This window comes from Chanodichthys erythropterus, chromosome 14 (assembly GCF_024489055.1).
Source record: "Chanodichthys erythropterus isolate Z2021 chromosome 14, ASM2448905v1, whole genome shotgun sequence".
Classification (NCBI taxonomy): domain Eukaryota; kingdom Metazoa; phylum Chordata; class Actinopteri; order Cypriniformes; family Xenocyprididae; genus Chanodichthys; species Chanodichthys erythropterus.
Genome location: NC_090234.1, coordinates 36,849,284 through 36,866,713, shown reverse-complemented (window position 1 = coordinate 36,866,713; position 17,430 = coordinate 36,849,284). Strand labels below are relative to the sequence as shown.

At 35.9% G+C, this 17,430-nt stretch overlaps 3 protein-coding genes across 8 annotated transcripts in view; 2 read left to right on the top strand and 1 right to left on the bottom strand.

Annotated features, from left to right (window-relative positions):
- Window positions 1-2,048, top strand: part of itgav (integrin, alpha V) — a 29,544-nt gene extending 27,496 nt beyond the window's left edge. The window contains exon 30 of the mRNA XM_067408502.1: window positions 483-2,048. Within this exon, the coding sequence (XP_067264603.1) occupies window positions 483-581 (99 nt within the window). The 3' untranslated portion in view covers window positions 582-2,048. The remainder of the gene's footprint in view (window positions 1-482) is intronic.
- Window positions 2,049-2,355: 307 nt separating this feature from the next.
- On the bottom strand, window positions 2,356-5,041 carry si:dkey-69o16.5 (Alpha-aspartyl dipeptidase-like). 3 transcript variants are annotated; one of them, XM_067409997.1, is made up of 9 exons: window positions 4,835-5,041; window positions 4,595-4,713; window positions 4,207-4,295; window positions 4,041-4,115; window positions 3,728-3,807; window positions 3,472-3,645; window positions 3,200-3,259; window positions 2,562-2,644; window positions 2,356-2,480 (listed from the first exon to the last, which is right to left on the bottom strand). In XM_067409997.1, the coding sequence occupies exons 2-9, from the start codon at window positions 4,687-4,689 to the stop codon at window positions 2,414-2,416; spliced, it is 723 nt and encodes a 240-aa protein (XP_067266098.1). In that variant the 5' UTR covers window positions 4,690-4,713; window positions 4,835-5,041; the 3' UTR covers window positions 2,356-2,413. The 3 variants fall into 3 exon arrangements, 1 of the variants encoding a protein (XP_067266098.1); XR_010897135.1 differs by having other exon boundaries at window positions 2,434-2,480; window positions 2,562-2,676; XR_010897134.1 differs by having other exon boundaries at window positions 2,435-2,480; window positions 2,562-2,689.
- A 683-nt stretch (window positions 5,042-5,724) lies between these two features.
- Window positions 5,725-17,175, top strand: umps (uridine monophosphate synthetase). 4 transcript variants are annotated; one of them, XM_067409819.1, is made up of 6 exons: window positions 5,725-5,973; window positions 8,692-8,854; window positions 11,628-12,299; window positions 14,948-15,123; window positions 16,117-16,231; window positions 16,440-17,175. In XM_067409819.1, exons 2-6 carry the CDS (start codon window positions 8,812-8,814, stop codon window positions 16,613-16,615), a joined length of 1,182 nt encoding a protein of 393 aa, XP_067265920.1. In that variant the 5' UTR covers window positions 5,725-5,973; window positions 8,692-8,811; the 3' UTR covers window positions 16,616-17,175. The 4 variants fall into 4 exon arrangements, with proteins under 4 accessions (XP_067265920.1, XP_067265921.1, XP_067265919.1 ...); XM_067409818.1 differs by lacking the exon at window positions 5,725-5,973 and adding an exon at window positions 8,330-8,539 and having other exon boundaries at window positions 8,692-8,845; XM_067409817.1 differs by lacking the exon at window positions 5,725-5,973 and adding an exon at window positions 8,330-8,539.
- Window positions 17,176-17,430: the final 255 nt, after the last annotated feature.

The window sequence follows — 17,430 nt, the reverse complement described above, 5'->3', positions numbered from 1 at the left end:
TCAAAACAATTCAGTCTTTTCAATATAAAAGTCTTTGCTACTGACTGACACACTTGTAAAGACAGTCTTTGCTGCCATCTAATGGCATGAAAATGTAACTTCTGTTGCTGTTCACGGTCAGGGACAATTTTTTTCCGGCTGAAGGAAGGCTTTAGTGAAAGTTTACTTCATGAAAGTTGCATTAATGCATATTTTTGGCTTTAGTATTTGTATTGTGTGGTAACCGTATTATTAAAGCAATAAGGTACTTGAGACTAGTGCTGTATCGTGAATAAGTCACAGCTGAAGGGGTTGCAGGCATTCCGCATCGCATCGTGCACACATGCATTTCGTCTTTTTGTAATTCAATGTTTAAAGTTGGATCAGAGGTATTTGTATCAATGCTGAAAGTTTTGGTAGTTTTGAACGCTGCATACAGATATCAGTGAACCGATAGTGGTTGTTTGCTTGGGATGTCTCATCTTGATTTCTCTCCACCTCAGCTGGGCTTCTTTAACCGTGTGCGGCCGCCACATGACGATAGTATTGAGAAAGAGCAGCTTCAACCTCAGGAGAACGGAGACACAAACACAGAAGCCTGAGATCTTCACCAGTCTCTCACAGTGCTAACACAATAATGCCATTCACAGGAGTGTGCCTGATCCACAGCAACTCTTTCATCTTTATCAGAAGGTCAGCATTTAAATGCACACATCAGAGTGTTCATCCAGACTGCCCAGATGAGTGAGATGACTGTTGTCATTTGAATGGTACACAACCATGATGCTCTGGTAATAAGACTAAAGCCCTGTGCCAGTCCCTTTCCCCTGTGCTCCAACCCTCTTTTAACTGCACTGAGTCTTAAAACAAGATTTGATTTTCAGTTGGGCATGAAGATTAACCATTTAAATTGTAATACATTTCAAATTGTTTACGAGTAACAATAATAAAGGTAATGAACCTTAAATAATATAAAATGAGATCATGATTTTGACATTTTTATTTTGAGGAAAGACATGACGTAGTTTGGTGCATCATTAGATTGCTGGTTCTGCTTTTTCTGTTAGATAAAACATTTATGTTACATTGTTTAGTGGTGCTCAGTTTCTGCTGTTTGGGGGCTTTTCTGCAATACTTTTGGTTCTTATCTGTTTTCTTACAGTTGTTTCAACTGTTGGGATTTGGACTCTGATTTCTTATTTGGGCGTAAGGTGTATTATTTTGAGAAAATATTCTTGTTTATCTACTGTAAACACATTTTAGAGCAGGGTTACATTTGTGCATTTAGAGCATTTGGTTGAATTTGTATTATAAAAAGAGAAAATAATCAACATCTGTGCACAAATGAGCAATAAAATAGTAGCATTTTTGTATTTTGAAAACTACCGCTTATGAACGGAGCACCTTTATAATGTATTAATTCACATTTAGTTTTAAGATTCAGAAGTATTTTTTTATAGATTCAACTTTTTTAAAGGTACATGTTTGATTAGAATAGGAAAAAAAAAATGCATTTAGTGTGATGCACCCCCAAGTAATATTAATTGATCAGAATGAAACAGTTTGATGGTACAGGGAAAAAACTAAATTGTAAAATTTGGAAAATTGAGGCTGGAATCCTTAGGAGCAATATCGGCCTTTTGAATTTTATATATTAAAGGTTGCTGTTCATAGTTTTTGGTCTTAATTTTTGAAAACAACCCATAACACTGAAAACACCTGGATTTCTTATGTTGCTGTATTATAGTAATGCTGCTGCCCATATGAATTTACCCATATTGGGTTGCCGTAAGTATGTCTAAATGAAAATTTGTATTTCAATCAAAATTATGCATTTTAAAAGGATCCAGATTATATTCTTTTGTTTGTAAAGTTTGTAAAAAAAAAATAATAATAATAATAGAACATGATCATAGCAACAAAAAATGTATTTTTGAGAATCTACCATGTTTAAAAAGATAGATCACTGACTTTTGACTTTATTTTTTGAGTTTTCTTTCCTTTTTTTCCCCTTGATTTTGTTCAGCAGTATGTCGTTAATGCTTCTGTAATTCAAATAAACACATATACTGATGTAGTTGGATTTTGTTTTTGTCTTATTTATGAATAACTGTTGCTCATACTTAGCCCTTGACATGAATGTAGTACCTATTTTTTAGTGTGTAAAGTGCGTAACATTTTTTTTTAATCTACAGTGATGAACTTGGCTTCACAGGATTTCTGTAACTGTTAACACTTATCTGGTTGACGAACCTACTGCAGACTTTAAATTCAAGAATAATCATCTTTAGAATCTAAATGCTTCTATAGCTTTTGTCATCATGTACTCAAAGTAAAACAGTTGTAAAAAAGTTGAAAAAAGAAGAAATGTAAAATTGACTGTGGATTTTAGTATTTATTGTAAAAAATGTTGCATTGTACGTAATGTCACAACTCATTGTACATCTGTCAGTAAGAAGCTGAGATCACTTCCCGGTTCATACTCCATGGTTTGCTTCCCTCTGAGAAAAAAAAACAATCATTTTACTTGCTGTGCCCATTTTGTTAAGTTTCATGTGCATGAGCAGGAGTCTCTACATTACCTCTGGAATAGTCGTGCTTTGGTGGACCCAAGTAAGGTGGCTTTGTTTCCCTCCACCAAGAGCATTGAGCCTTCCCGAAGACCCTGCCATCAACAGCATATGGTGTGTGTTAGTGCTGCTAACAACAATTGATATGAGAATACACAAAAGTTGGGGGTCAGTTTTTTTATTTTTGTGAATTAAATTAATTTTTTTATTATTTTTAAATTGGTCAAAAGTGACAGAAAAGACATTTATAAAATATTTTTTATTTCTATTAAATATATAGAAATATAAAACAAAATATTTCTATTTAAAGTTCTTTTGAACTTTTTATTCATTGAAGAATCCTGAAAAAAATGTACCATGGTTTCCACAAAAATATTAAGCAGCACAACTGTTTTCAACAGCAGCAAATCGGCATCATCATGTGAACATGTGACACTGAAGATTGGAGTAATGATGCTTAAAATTCCGCTTTGACATCACAGGAATAAATTACATTTAAAATATATTCAAATAGAAAACAGTCATTTTAAATTGCAATAATATTTCACAATATTACTGCATAAAAAAAAATGCAGCCTTGGTAAGCATAGAAATAAAAAATCTAACCGACCCCAAACCTTTGAACAGCAGTGCATGTTAACTTGACATACCAGCACACATGGTGTGTCCGGCTCCTCATGGTACTGGGTGATTCTCTGTTCACGTGTTTCCTGTAAAATGAACAGTCAAATCTACATTCATGAAGCCTAAAAGATCTACCTTAAAAGTTTGGTTTATTATATTTTATATATTCATATTGTATTTATTATAGATATTGTTTTATCTTGTGGCAATCAATTTCAGCACAATACAGCATGCTTTTTGGATTTTTATAAGAAAAAAAGATAATTGCTTATCAAGTATCTATAGCATCTGTACGTACCCCCATATGTCTGCTGTTGGGATCAGCATCCAGATAGTGAGGGTTAATATTGAAGGGCACTAAACCAATGGCAGCAAAAGTGGGTGGATAGACGATGGGCATGTCATTGGTGGTGTTGATGCTGATGGTGGAGACGTTGGTGCCTGCACTTGATCCCATGTAAGGTATTCCATCCTGTGAGATCAAAACCACACCATTACTGTTATAGGTAATTGTAGTATATTTCAGATTGTGATTAAACAAGACACTAATTCACCTGTAAAACTCTCTTTCTAATCTCAGTTACCAGCTTGTTGTCATAGAGAGCTTTCAGCAGGCGGAACGTGTTACCGCCACCTAATGGACATAAAAACAGCCATTATGTCTTTCTGAATACATTATTAAATTATATGAACAATGGAAAAGCATCCATCTATCTATCTATCTATTTTTATAATATATATATATATATATATATATATATATATATATATATATATATATATATATATATATATATATACTAGTTTTGTATCATTTAGACAAATTTAAGTATATTAGTTTATCTAGTTATTGTAAATCCTTCATACCAATGAATATTCCTTCAGCTTTCCTAACAGCATCCACAGGGTCTGGTGTCTCATGGACACTGTCCACTTCATAGCCTGAAAACAGAAAAGAAGAGAAGGCGGCCAATGTGGCAGTGACTGTCTGTGTGCTCAGCATACTTATGTTCAAATCAATAAAGACACAAACCCAATGTCTTGAACTTGTTTCGGGCAGTCTTGGTATAGGCATCTCGGTCATGCAGTGCATACGGGACAAACAGGATCCTCTTTACATCCCTGTTGAACAGTTATTCACACTGTTATTAACGGGGTTCAATGTAGGGCAGATTCATTTGATTCCAACAACTCCTCATACAAACACGTTTAAAAATGCCTTAACTGGTGTTTATGCTCAGAGAATGGACTTGTACTTTGCACTTATCCAGTAACAAGCCTGCATACAGATATAAAATCAGGAAACTACATCAGAATATTAATATGAAGGGCTTTATGAATGTATTGCAACAATATTCTTAGGGCTGTAGTATTCCTAATTTTTTATTTCTGCATTCCTGGTTAAGTTGCAGGCAACTTACTTTCCAAAAAAGTCTTGGATGTTCTGCTGACAGTGCTGAAGATATCCCCCTCCATGAAGTGTAGAGTTAGATACCAGCAGAAGTCTTCTCTTCATGATCTTCCTCAAATGTGCTGCTCCCTAAGATTTGTAGAAGTTGATCAGAGGACAGACAGCTCAGCAGTCAGCACGTGACCAGCGCTTTTTCTGCTTACACCACATATTCTCAGATAAGTGTGGTCGTAAATCTTCAATACATTACCTTTGGTCAGAGAGTATATGACTCTGATTATTCCACAGATGATAAACAGTCACAGGAACAAGCCTTGATAAGAAACGTTATACTGGAATCATGTGATTAAAGTTAAACATTACAAAATCACTTGAAAGGAAATGCAGATCAGAAACTAAAGAAATTTTACTGATTACAACCGTTTAAAACACATGAATCCTATTTTTTTATGTCTAATCTTTTTATTTGTATTTATTTTTTGTAGTTACTCAGCATTGTTTTCAAAATAAAAGCCCGTTAGCTGCCCTTTGACTAAAGAGCGCGCCAAAGAAGAGTTTTTATTAGAATATTTATTTTCTTTTTATATCTATAGGCCTATATTAATCATTATATTAAAAATTATGGCCTCTGTTCATTTAAATGAAAACGTAATATTTTATTGTTGCTACTTCTCAAATGTCTATGTATAGATTAATCTGAAAATAAACCCTTTAAGTAATTATTGTGAGTCCCTTGTGTAATTTCCACCATAACAAACATTATTAACATTTAATTAAGTTTTATAATACTTGGTTATCGAAAAGACAGTGTCTTGTTGAAGAGCTTGAGAATAAATATGATACGTCAATATAATTTCTGAACGAAATAATTTTGTCAAATTTTGAAAAAGGTGTGTAGGATGTGTAAAACGCTAGCTATGCAGTAAACACTAGCAAGGAGTCTGATTAAATAATCTATTTTGAAAATGTTTTGAAAACGTTTTCTCTCTCTCTCTTTAAAAGTCAATACTTTTATTTTGTCGAGTATCCAACAGTGTTGCCAAATCCGCGGTTTTAAGTCGTTTCCGCGGGTAAAAATGTTGAAATGGTTGATTTCCACCTCCATACGTACGATTTCGGCGCTCCAACACCTCCAAATGTACAAATTAAGAGGAGAATTCGGTCGTCTGATGGAGAAAAGCGCAATGGGCTAATTAGGATACTTTTGACTGGCAAATTGGGCTACGTTTGTTGCACAGACCTGGCAACCCTGTTGAAGTATCACGAGTGTGTGGGTCGAGTCCAGTCTCACAGAACGGGCGTGGAGGGCAATGAGATTTATCTATATGACTGCAAAGAATGCACTGAAATGAAAGGACGAGGAAATAATGAAAGTCCCATTTGGTAAAGGTGAGGCCAAATCATTGATTAAAACAAAAGGGAGAGAAGCATGGCAGATAAAGTGGGACACCGATAACAGGACAATTTTATTATAATATTCAGAAATCGATTAATGTCACGGTGTTTAAAGGGAAATTCAGAAGAGAAAAAGTGATTTTATCAAGATTAAGACTTATACTGGTTTAAAAGCAACCCTGTTTTTAACTGGAAAATGCATATCAGATAATTGTGATGACTGTAATGTTACAGAAAATGTGGAGCATATCATTATGAGGTGCAAATATATAATGCAGAAAGGAAGATCTTGGGGGCAGATGAGAAAATGTGGGAATGTACAGTAGTCAACATTTGAAGTGGATCAAAACCTTTCATCAAAGTTGTCCTAAAACCTTCTTAGGACAACTTAGTTCTAAGGACAAATTTGATTAACGTTTTTGATCCACTTCAAATGTTGACAAGGTCACAAGGTTAGAGAACAGTATATATATATATATATATATATATATATATATATATATATATATATATATATATATATATATATATATATATATATATATATATAAAATGTCTTGCTCTCTAAGTACATGAAGCCTTGAAGTTGCAAACCCCGGTACAGTAGGTGGCGGTATTTACCTGTCAACAACAAGTTGGTTGCGACCCGCCAATAAAATCAGAGAGAGAGAGAGAGAGAGAAGCTGTGTCCCAATTCAGCGGCCGCGCACTTCGGAGTGCATTAAAGGGGTGGGCCTTTAGAGTGGAGGGTTGCCAGGTCTGCGCAACAAAATCACCCCAAACGTAGTGTAATCACAGCACAAGTGTGAGTGTGTCCCAATCCCAGACATGGCAACAATGAGCCGAGCGTCGTTACATGGCTAGCGGCTGTGTGACAGACAGCTGACAGATGATGTTTGTGTGTGCATTTTAAAGTTTTATGACTTTCTATTGGGTTTTGACATGCTTCACGATGGGACACTGGACCAAAATATGTATGGTTAAACTATGTAATGTTAGTTTTATATCGTTAGCAACTATAGTTAACCTTGTTTGTTTTTATGTTAAATGAAATGTTAACTGTGTCAGTTGTTTTAACTACAATAAACTTGCACTGACATCTTAAAATATACCTGCTGAGCATGACTGTTTGTAACAGGCAAGAATTTTAAAGCTATGATGACCAAGACAAAATTTGAATAAACAATGAACAGAACAGTTCTCTTTTATTTACACATGTGAACATATGTTAAAAAAAAAGGGGGAAAAAAAGAAAAAAGAAATGTTTAACAGAAATCACTCCGGTTCATTACAAATAAAATGCATTGCAAATATATGTATACAACAATTTTTAACTTAGGCTACATCAAAAAAAAAAAAAAAAAACTGTACAGAAATTAGGCTGTTTCATTGACAAAGTGACATTTAAATAATATTTATATCAACACATTAATGCACTGTATTCTGTTCTTGAGAAAACGGGGGGAAAAGCGGCCTTTGAAGTGCGCATCACGCGGCGCGAGGAGGGCTGACGTAATTCGAGAGCGACTTCAAGTGCACCCCATAGACTGTAAAAAATCAAATAGGTGCACCCTCCGTTTCCCCGCGGAATGAAGCTCCCATCTCAAGACACTTCGCGGTCTACACTATCCCACAGTTCGTTGCGCGCCAGTGACGACAGGAGTTCAGGTGTGAATTTCGGTTTCACCAATATATAATATCTAAATCAAACTGTAATATCCGTGATGTCCAAAACGTCAGTTTTTCATATTTGTCTCTGAGATGGAGTGCAGTTGAATAAAATCCTAAAGTACTGTACTTTAAATTCAGACTTAAATACAGCTCAAATGTATAAATATGAATGTATATATTTTCCAAGTTAACATTTCATTTAACATAAAAACAAACAAGGTTAACTAGTTGCTAACTAACATTACATAGTTTAACCATACCCTGAAAGCAACATAGTGTCGGGCCATATCCGGCCCACATCTGGTCCGCGTGTAAACCACATGTACCAGATGTGGGCCGGATCTGGGCCACACTATGTTGCTGTCTGGGTACATATTCTGGTCCAGTGTCCCGTCGTGAAGCATGTCAAAACCCAATAGAAAGTCAAAACTTTAAAATGCACACAGAAACATCATCTGTCAGCTGTCTGTCACACAGCCGCTAGCCATGTAACGACGCTCGGCTCATTGTTGCCATGTCTGGGATTGGGACACACTCACACTTGTGCTGTGATTACACTACGTTTGGGGTGGTTTTGTTGCGCAGACCTGGCAACCCTCCACTCTAAAGGCCCACCCCTTTAATGCACTCCGAAGTGCGCGGCCCCTGAATTGGGACACAGCTAGAGTCTCACAGAAACGGCAATCATTAACCTCACTGACTTTACCCTGGTTAGCTGAACATAACTGATCAAACTGAAATGGACGACACTAGTCTAAATAGTTTAATCCTGAAACTACACGACATCCAAGCCGTCAAGTTCGGGACTTTTAAGCTTAAAAGTGGACTCACTTCGCCAATATATTTTGATCTTAGAGTAATTGTGTCTCATCCAGCGTTGATGAACGAGGTAAACACGTGCTCACTTTGAGTAATGATAATGTATTTTCCTACCAAAAATTTGTTAGAAAAAAAAACAAGTCCTTCAAACCCTTCTTTAATTGGACGTCATTGCTGATCATATGTTAATATCAGATGTTAATCGTATTTGTTTGTGATCAGGTGGCAAACCTTCTTCATAAGCGTGCTGAGGATGCAGGAGTTGAGTTTGATAGTGTGTGTGGTGTCCCTTACACTGCTCTTCCTCTGGCCACAATCATCTGCTCTACCAAACAATACCCCATGCTTATTCGACGAAAGGAGGCCAAGGACTATGGTATAATAAGTAATCTATTTATTATATCTAACTATCTCTCCCCCAAAACTGTTTAGACACTGAAGACACTTGAAAAAATGTGTTGGGTAGCACCATATCAAACCAAGCACCATTTATTTAAAAAAAAAAAAAAAAAAATTAAAGGAGTACAATCATAAAACAATCCTTACATATGTTAACAGATGGATTTTTTGATTCAAAATATAAGATAACATCTTTGGATGTTAATTCACAATTATAACCAGACTTCTGTCGAATATGTATCGACAAATCTTCCCAGAATTTTTTGGAATGGTAACATTCCAAAAAAAGATGTAGAATTCTTTCTGGCTGATCTGAACAAAATGAGCATTTTTCATTAATATCCATAAATTTTGATAAAGTATAATTACTAACATAAATATTATGAAGTATTTTCAAATGTATTTCCCAAAGTTTGTTAGATATACAAAACCGAAAGGGAAGCAACCAATTTTTTTTCCAAATAATTTCTGGAAAACAACAGTACCAGAAAGATTTCCCTCTAGGCTTAATAGATCTCTTTTCATAAAATATATTCCTAATAAATTTATTTGTGCATTTTTTTTACTGTTAATGTCCACCCCATTTAAATGAAGAGTGGGTTCAATTCTACAACTGGTAAAGGAAAGCATATGGCTTCTCATTAACATCAATAAACCTTGGGGAATTGCATTTATTACAGAATAATATTCTCTATATTTAATAGGAAATTCCCATCTTTTCATAAAATTTTCATAAGAAAGCAACTGAGCTGACTGATCAAAAAGGTCAGATACAAAATAAATTCCCTTATCCATCCAATTCTGTAAATAAAGAGATTTTCGGTTAACTGTAATATAAGCATTATTCCACAAAATTGCTTTATGTGGAGAAAAGTTATGCGCATAACATAACTTCCAGGCCTTGAGAGCTTGTTGATAGAAACTGGATAATGCCACAGGCAATTTGTTAGTAGAGTAATCACACATTAACAAAAAGCGTAAACCTCCAACCTTTTTAAAAACATTGTATGCATAAAAAAACATATTGAGTCTGATTTAAGTAGACAATTTCTGAGCTATTTTACTTTTGAAAGTATAATTTTAATCGAGAAAGTCCAAAAGCTCAAAACCACCTTCATTCCTATGGCATTTCACCCCCATCTGTGTATAGAGTGTATGCATTGACGTCACTTTCCTGCCAGAACACGCGAAAAATAGAGTGTATGCATTGACGTCACTTTCCTGCCGGAACACGCAAAAACGCGAGTAAAACAAACTATTATCAGTTTAACCTAAAGGTTGGATGCGATTATAGTGTTCCTTACAACTTATCAAAGATCCAGTAAACAATGGATACTGACATGCACCGAGGAATCGTGCCTTTTTATAAACCTGACATTTATATGTGCCTGATTTTGATGCTGGGGAAATACATAAAGCAAATTTGCTTGTGAACTCTTTATGTAAATACAATATAGGAAGTTCTAAAAAATCTAGGTCATCACTTATATGCTTATATATTTTATATATATATATATCACTATATATCACAATGTTGTATATATTATCATATCATCCAGCCCTATAACTTGTATAGCTTTTGTCAGTGTTTTTTTAAAACATTCAATTATGCAGAATATAAGATGGTAAACATTTCATTGATGAGTTGTCAGTACAATATATATCAATACAATATATAGGGTATGATTTTACCTCAAAATATTGACACAAAATAACTGCAAAGCCATGTGTATACTTGTATATTACCGGGGCCTGTACCATGATGGCAGTTGAACAAACTCAGAGTTATATGATTAGTTTTGAGTTGACGAAAACCAAACCACTCCAATCCGGCCTTGTTGGTACCATGATGCTGATCATCAACTTTCTCTGCCAACTCAGGCTTTGATCCTGAGTTTGTGAAGTGCGTGCACATGAATTAGTGACATCAGTGGCAAACAGCCAATCACATGCATTTTTACAGTCTTGCAACAGAGAGAAACAATGATTCTCGCGAGAGAGCCAGCGTGATTCAAAACTCTTTTGCTGAAGATTAAGAGATTGAAGTAAATGAAGAATTAAAACTAATTTACACTGATGAAAAAAAAAAAAAAAAAAAGATCTTGCTCTATCAGTGCAAGTGAAACTTGTGAAGTTAGTTTATTTACTTGATAATAAAAGGATAGACATATCAGGTCATATGTGGTCATATTTAAAGTTTATTTACAGCTTATTATTATTATTATTATTTATACTTAATTGTTAAACTATAATCGCTTGTGTAATGGATTAATAATAATATCATTGAATTATTATATAAATCATATAGCTATAAATCATAAAATCATTCAAAGTAATTATCATTAAAGCCAGACAATTTCATCGTTAAATATTAGTTTTTACTATATAATGACCTTTAATTTGGAGGGATTGACTTTTTTGCATTGGTTGTGTCAGTGTCACTTTGCTCACATCTCATTGGTCCAATTTCAGTTTGGGATCACTTATCCAGAACATAACCTGCCCCGGAGCAGGTTAGCTGTGGAGCATAAGTTACTATGGCGATGAACACCGCTAAAAGCCAAGTCACTGTCATGGTACCTAAAACCCAGGATTGGCGCAAACTAATCTGAAACTTACCTGGCTAGCCAGCTAATCTGGCTTCATGGTACAGGCCCCTGGTGTAACAATAAATCTGTCTTGAATTGCATAATTTTGTTTATCTTAATGATACTAAAATAACACTGATCTGTATTGATTTGTATTTTGAAATCCCCCAGGAACAAAACGTCTCATCGAGGGAACCATCCACCCTGGTGACAAATGCCTAATAGTAGAGGATGTAGTGACCAGTGGCAGCAGTGTCCTCGAAACTGCGGAGGTACTTGAGAATGAAGGCCTGAAGATCACAGATGCCGTGGTGTTAATGGACAGAGAGCAGGGAGGCAGTGCCATGCTAGCTGACCGTGGCATCACTCTACATTCAGTCATTTCTGTCTCCAGACTTCTGGACGTGTTACTTAAAGCTGGCCGAATAGACACAGCCACTTTTGAGAACGTTGAGAGATTTGTTCAAGAAAATAACACCTATGTATCAGCAAAGAAGAATGGCTGCTCAGCTCCTAAAAAGAGCTGTAAGGAGCTCAGCTATGGGGCTCGTGCCGGGTTGTCAGACACTCACCCTCTTGCGGCCCGCCTGCTAAAGATCATGGAGGAGAAGAAGAGCAATCTGTGCGTGTCTGCAGATGTGACTTGTTCTGAGGAGCTGATGGAGATCGCTGTGACTTTGGGGCCACTGATTTGTGTGTTGAAGACTCATGTGGACATCTTGCAGGACTTCACTTCAGACGTCGCCAGCAATCTGAAAGAGTTGGCTACAAAGCACAACTTCCTGATTTTTGAGGATCGCAAGTTTGCAGACATCGGGAACACAGTCAAGCATCAGTATGAGGGTAGGTGTTTGTTTCACATGGTGGTGGAGCTCTTGGAATTGACTAGTCTTAACTTTTACTTATAGACCTTATGTGCCTGAGAAACAAGCATGCAGCCATCTTTAGAATTTTGTCTGAACCGTTTTGCGGTATAGCTCTGTATGTGAATATTTCTATGGCATCGCTGTCGGGGAGTAATTAGCTGGTGTTGTAGAAAGTTACCATGAGCATTGTAATGTCTGAAGGGGATGTCAGTAGACCGGAAAGATTTTAAATCAAGTGGTTCATCCATAAATCTGTAAGATCTTACCTTCGTGCTGTGGAAATACAAACCGGAAGACAAAACGCAATAAGCGCAGCGCTGAAAAGGGGCGGGGCTACACAAGGTCTATGGTCTATGGATATCTCCTGCAGACTAAATTTAAAGGTGCTAAAGAGGATGTTTTGTTTTATACATTTTTGCAATATTACTTGAAACTGTCTTACTAACTGAGAAAAGACTATTTATTAGGTGCACTGAAAATCTGTGCACGAGGTAGGGCCTTAAAAACATCAGCCAATCGTTTACGTGATCATCGCATAAACGATTGGCCCTCTGGCTTGTCAATCACTGCCGTGACGTTCCTTGTGAGAGACTAGCGCGGCTGCGCACTCCAGTAACTTTCCACACTCCACAGGCGCCGCATGCAATGTTTCTGTCAGGAGACAGGAGTAACAACTGCAGATTATGAGTTACCTGCGGTAACATATATAATGAACATAATGAATCCACTAACACGATACAGCGAATGCCGGTGGTAAACACTCGTGTTCCAATACTCGTGCACGAGTTTTGGGAGGCGTTCCCTCAAAACGAGCTGTGACTCACTAACAGTCTTTGGTTTCTCAGTCAACATTCTCAGTTTTTTTTTTTAATATATATATAAAAATATATTAAAAAAAATATTTGAAGGTGGCAAGGCTCCATGAATTTTTCCAGTTGTTTGTGATTTCCTGGATAAGGTTTGGGTCTTAAAAATATTCATAAATGGGCCTTAAAAAGGTTTTAAATCAAATTAGTAAATAAAAATTAAATTTAAGTTCAGTTAAAATAAATATCTTGGTTTTTAGTTTTTTTGCTCTACACAATGGGTCTCATTCATGAAACACGAGCAGAACGAATTTTTGTGTAAATCGTGTATAAAGTGGTTCTGGCGTAAATTTTCGGATTCATTAAAATGTTCGTATTTTTCCAAATGTTAGTTGGAACGAAAGAAATCTACACCTGCTCCCAGCCACGCGTAAATAGTGCGTTTAACATCCAAACGTTTTGCTCATTAATAATGCTGCATTTTAATTCACCTTATTCGGGTACATATTTACACAGCATTTTGAAAAAAATATTATATATAGTCATTGTAATGTATAATGTAGATATGCTCGATGATGGTGGTCCTCCTCCAGTTTCAATACGATTTTTTTTCGAAGTGAACTAATTCGTTTTTTGCAGTCAAGCTTCATGTCGAACCATTTTCTTTTCACTTCTGGGACTGTTGGAAACTGGGACTGTTCATCTGTTAACAGATGAAACTCCATTAACAGCATCTGTAATATGTTGCCAAGCTTCCTTTTTTGGGCCTGATACGCCACTATGTACGCTTAAAATGTGGCGTTTTGAATGAACTTCTGATAATAAAACTTCAATTTCTGCATCTGAGAAATGTATCTTTTTCATTCGCTTTTGAGAAGACATGTTGAAATCCTTTATTTGGTGTCATATTATGATGCCCATATATAGTTGTCAGTCAGATTTAATGGGCGGGATTTATGGTAACTGAGAATGAGCGTGCACGCGCGTCCCATTTACGACTGATTGGAATTCATTAACACACACACACACATTGCACTATCACTTCTGAAGTTTACAAAGTATTTGTGAATCAGGAGAAGAGTTTTCGGGAAGGTCTCTTTACGCGCAAATCACTCACATATTTACGAATGTTTCATGAATGACACCCAATGCATGTTTGTATATATCTGTCCGTATTCTTAAAGGGGCAGTTCACCCAAAAATAATGTTATGTCATCATTTACTCTAACCCTCATATCGTTCCAAACCTGTATGACATTCTTTCTTCTGTAGACCAGTCTTCATGCAGCAGTCTTCCATGCGAGGACATTTTATAGTGTCAGTATCTGGCAAGATAGTCAAGAAAGGTTTAAAAAAAAAAAAGTAGAAAATTTACAAAAAGATTTAAAAGTATTTATTGTAAGCCATATGTTCAGATTCCTCTTATTGGCCCAGTTTCAAAGACAATGCTTAGATTAAGCCAGGATTAATCCTTTGTTCAATTAGGACATTTAAGTAGCTTTTTAAAACATGCCTTTGAAAAAAACACTACTGGTGTGCATCATGAGACAAAACAATGGCTCTGACATATACGATATGTCAGTGCAAGTTGCTTTCAGTTAAAACAGCTCAAACATGCATTTTAGTCTGGGGCTAGTTTAAGCCTTGTCTGTGAAACCAGGGGATAGTGTTCCATAGGAAAAATAAATTCATACCATTCTGGAATGACATGAGGGTTATTAAATGACAGAATTTTCTTTTTTTGAATAAACAATTTCTCTTAATGTTATTTTAATTTCTGCATAAATGTTCTTATTATAAAATATTCTTGGTTTTAAAGGTGGTCTCTATCGGATCTCCTCATGGGCGCACATCATTAATGCCCACGCATTGCCGGGTCCGGGTGTGCTGCAGGGTCTTGGTGCAGTTGGGAAGCCTCTGGGTCATGGCTGTTTGCTCATTGCTCAGATGAGCTCCCAGGGTTCCCTAGCAACAGGGGATTACACTCAAGCAGTGGTACGTCATCTTCTCTCTGTGAATAACTAGATGCAAACACTTCCTCACTTCCAATAATACTTGTTTATTATTTGTATCAGTAATATTCTTTGATTGCTATAAGAGCTTAAAGGGATAGTTCACCTGTTGTGGCAAAAAAATCAACTCCGACTCTACTGCATAAGAGACAAACACGTCCAATTGTCTTTAAAGCTTTTATTTCTTGCAAGAAAGGTCAGACAGGTCATACAGAAACACAAGTAGCTGCAGAGTGTAAGACAAAGAACGAAAGCTTCCCCTCACTTTTATATCTCTAACCTCCAAGGCCGAAGCCTCTGTCCTTTTACCATGTTTGGAACATCTCTTAGCGGCTGTAACTTTCCACACATTGTTAACACAGACATGTTTTTAACATATATCTTGCATTTCCCCATTCCATATCTTACTCTTTCTATTTCTAACATCTATGTTAGCGCTATGTTAAACATTACCAATGAAGCCAACATCATATCATGTTCCATAAGCATCATATTTCACAAGAATACAGGTAAAAATCATATGAAAAATTAAAATTTCCACAACACACCCAAAAATTAAAATCGTCATTTACTCACCCTCAGGTTGTTCCAAACCTGTATTAATTGCTTTCTTCCACTGAACACAAAAGAAGATATTAGGAAGAATATGGTTAACCAAACAGTCGATGAACCCCATTGACTTCCATAGTATGGAAAAAGATAAATGGGGTCCATCAACTGTTTGGTTACCGACATTCTTCAAAATATCAACTTTTGTGTTCAGTGGAAGAAAGAAATGAATACAGGTTTGGAACAACTTGAGGGTGACTAAATGATGACAATTTTCATTTTTGGGTGAACTATCCCTTTAACTTATTTTTGCTCCATTAAATGTTTCAATATTGTAAGATCAAGATGGTGTCTTTTTAATTTATGATTTACTTATGATCAGTTATGATTTTAAGCCTCTTATTTGAGTTGATTGAATGTCTTTTAGGTCAAGATGGCTGAAGATCATTCTGATTTTGTGTTTGGATTTATAAGTGGATCAAAGATCAGTGACAAGCCTGGTCTGGTTCACATGACTCCGGGAGTCCAAATGCAGACAGGAGGTAAATCTTACTACTGTATACACATTACAAAATGAAGGGTTTGTTTAGAGAAAAGTCCCTTTTTTTCTTTTTCTTTTTTTCACAGAATCTCAGAAATATTGTCTACACCATACTGTCCAGAAGAATGTAGTGTTTTGTTTTCATTTGCCTGTTTTTACCAATCAAATACCTGTGGTGTTTTTTAATGTAGCTATCTTTTATTCTCCAGGGGATGGACTTGGACAGCAGTATTCAAGTCCTGAAGATGTGATCTGCACTAAAGGCTCTGATATCATCATTGTGGGACGAGGTATTCTTGCCAGCCCAGATCGGCTCAGAGCTGCAGAAGAATACAGAACAGCAGGCTGGGAGTCATATCTGAAAAGACTCTCACAGGCCAGCTAACGAAACCCCTCAGGAAAGGGAAAGAAAAATTTGGGGCCAGTCAAATCACATCTGGTCTTTATAACTCAATCATTCCATCCACATTTATACTAACCTGATTCAGATTACTGCCTCCTTGTTTTTGTATACTTCGTAATAAAAGTGGTGTTAAACATGTCATTCTAATCTCATCTTTTAATAATTGTAATAATTTAGTGCAACATTGAACAGGGGAGCTTTGATTATATTTTAAAATGTAATTTATTCCTGTGATGGTAAAGCTGAATTTTCATTATCATTACTCCAGTCTTCAGTGTCACATGATCCTTCAGAAATCATTCTGATATGTTGATTTGCTGCTCAAGAAACTTTTATTATTATTATCAATGCTGAAAACAGTTGTGGTGCTAAATAGTTTTGTAAAAGATGTGATTGTTCTGGATTCTTTGATGAATAGAAAGCATTTATTTGATATAGAAATCTTTTGTAACATTACAAATGTTTTACAGTCACTTTTGACCAATTTAATGCATCCTTGCTGAATAAAAGTATTAACTTAAAAATAAATAAATAAATACTGACCCCAAATGGCAATGGCAGTGTGCCTCTTCAAAAATTGACTTTCAAAAAATAAACCCTGAGAAATGACAAGTAAAAAGTGTGACAACTTGCCCCCATTTCTCTTCTGCCCTAAAGATAAGGTATTGCCGCCTTTGTCAAAGCTGAAAATGCATCTCGTGTCAAATCCAGCAGGGGGCAGACGGACACCAGCTTTTTTATGATTGTGTTTTTTTTTTGTCAGTCAAGTGTTTTGATAGCCTAAAAAAAGAAAAGGG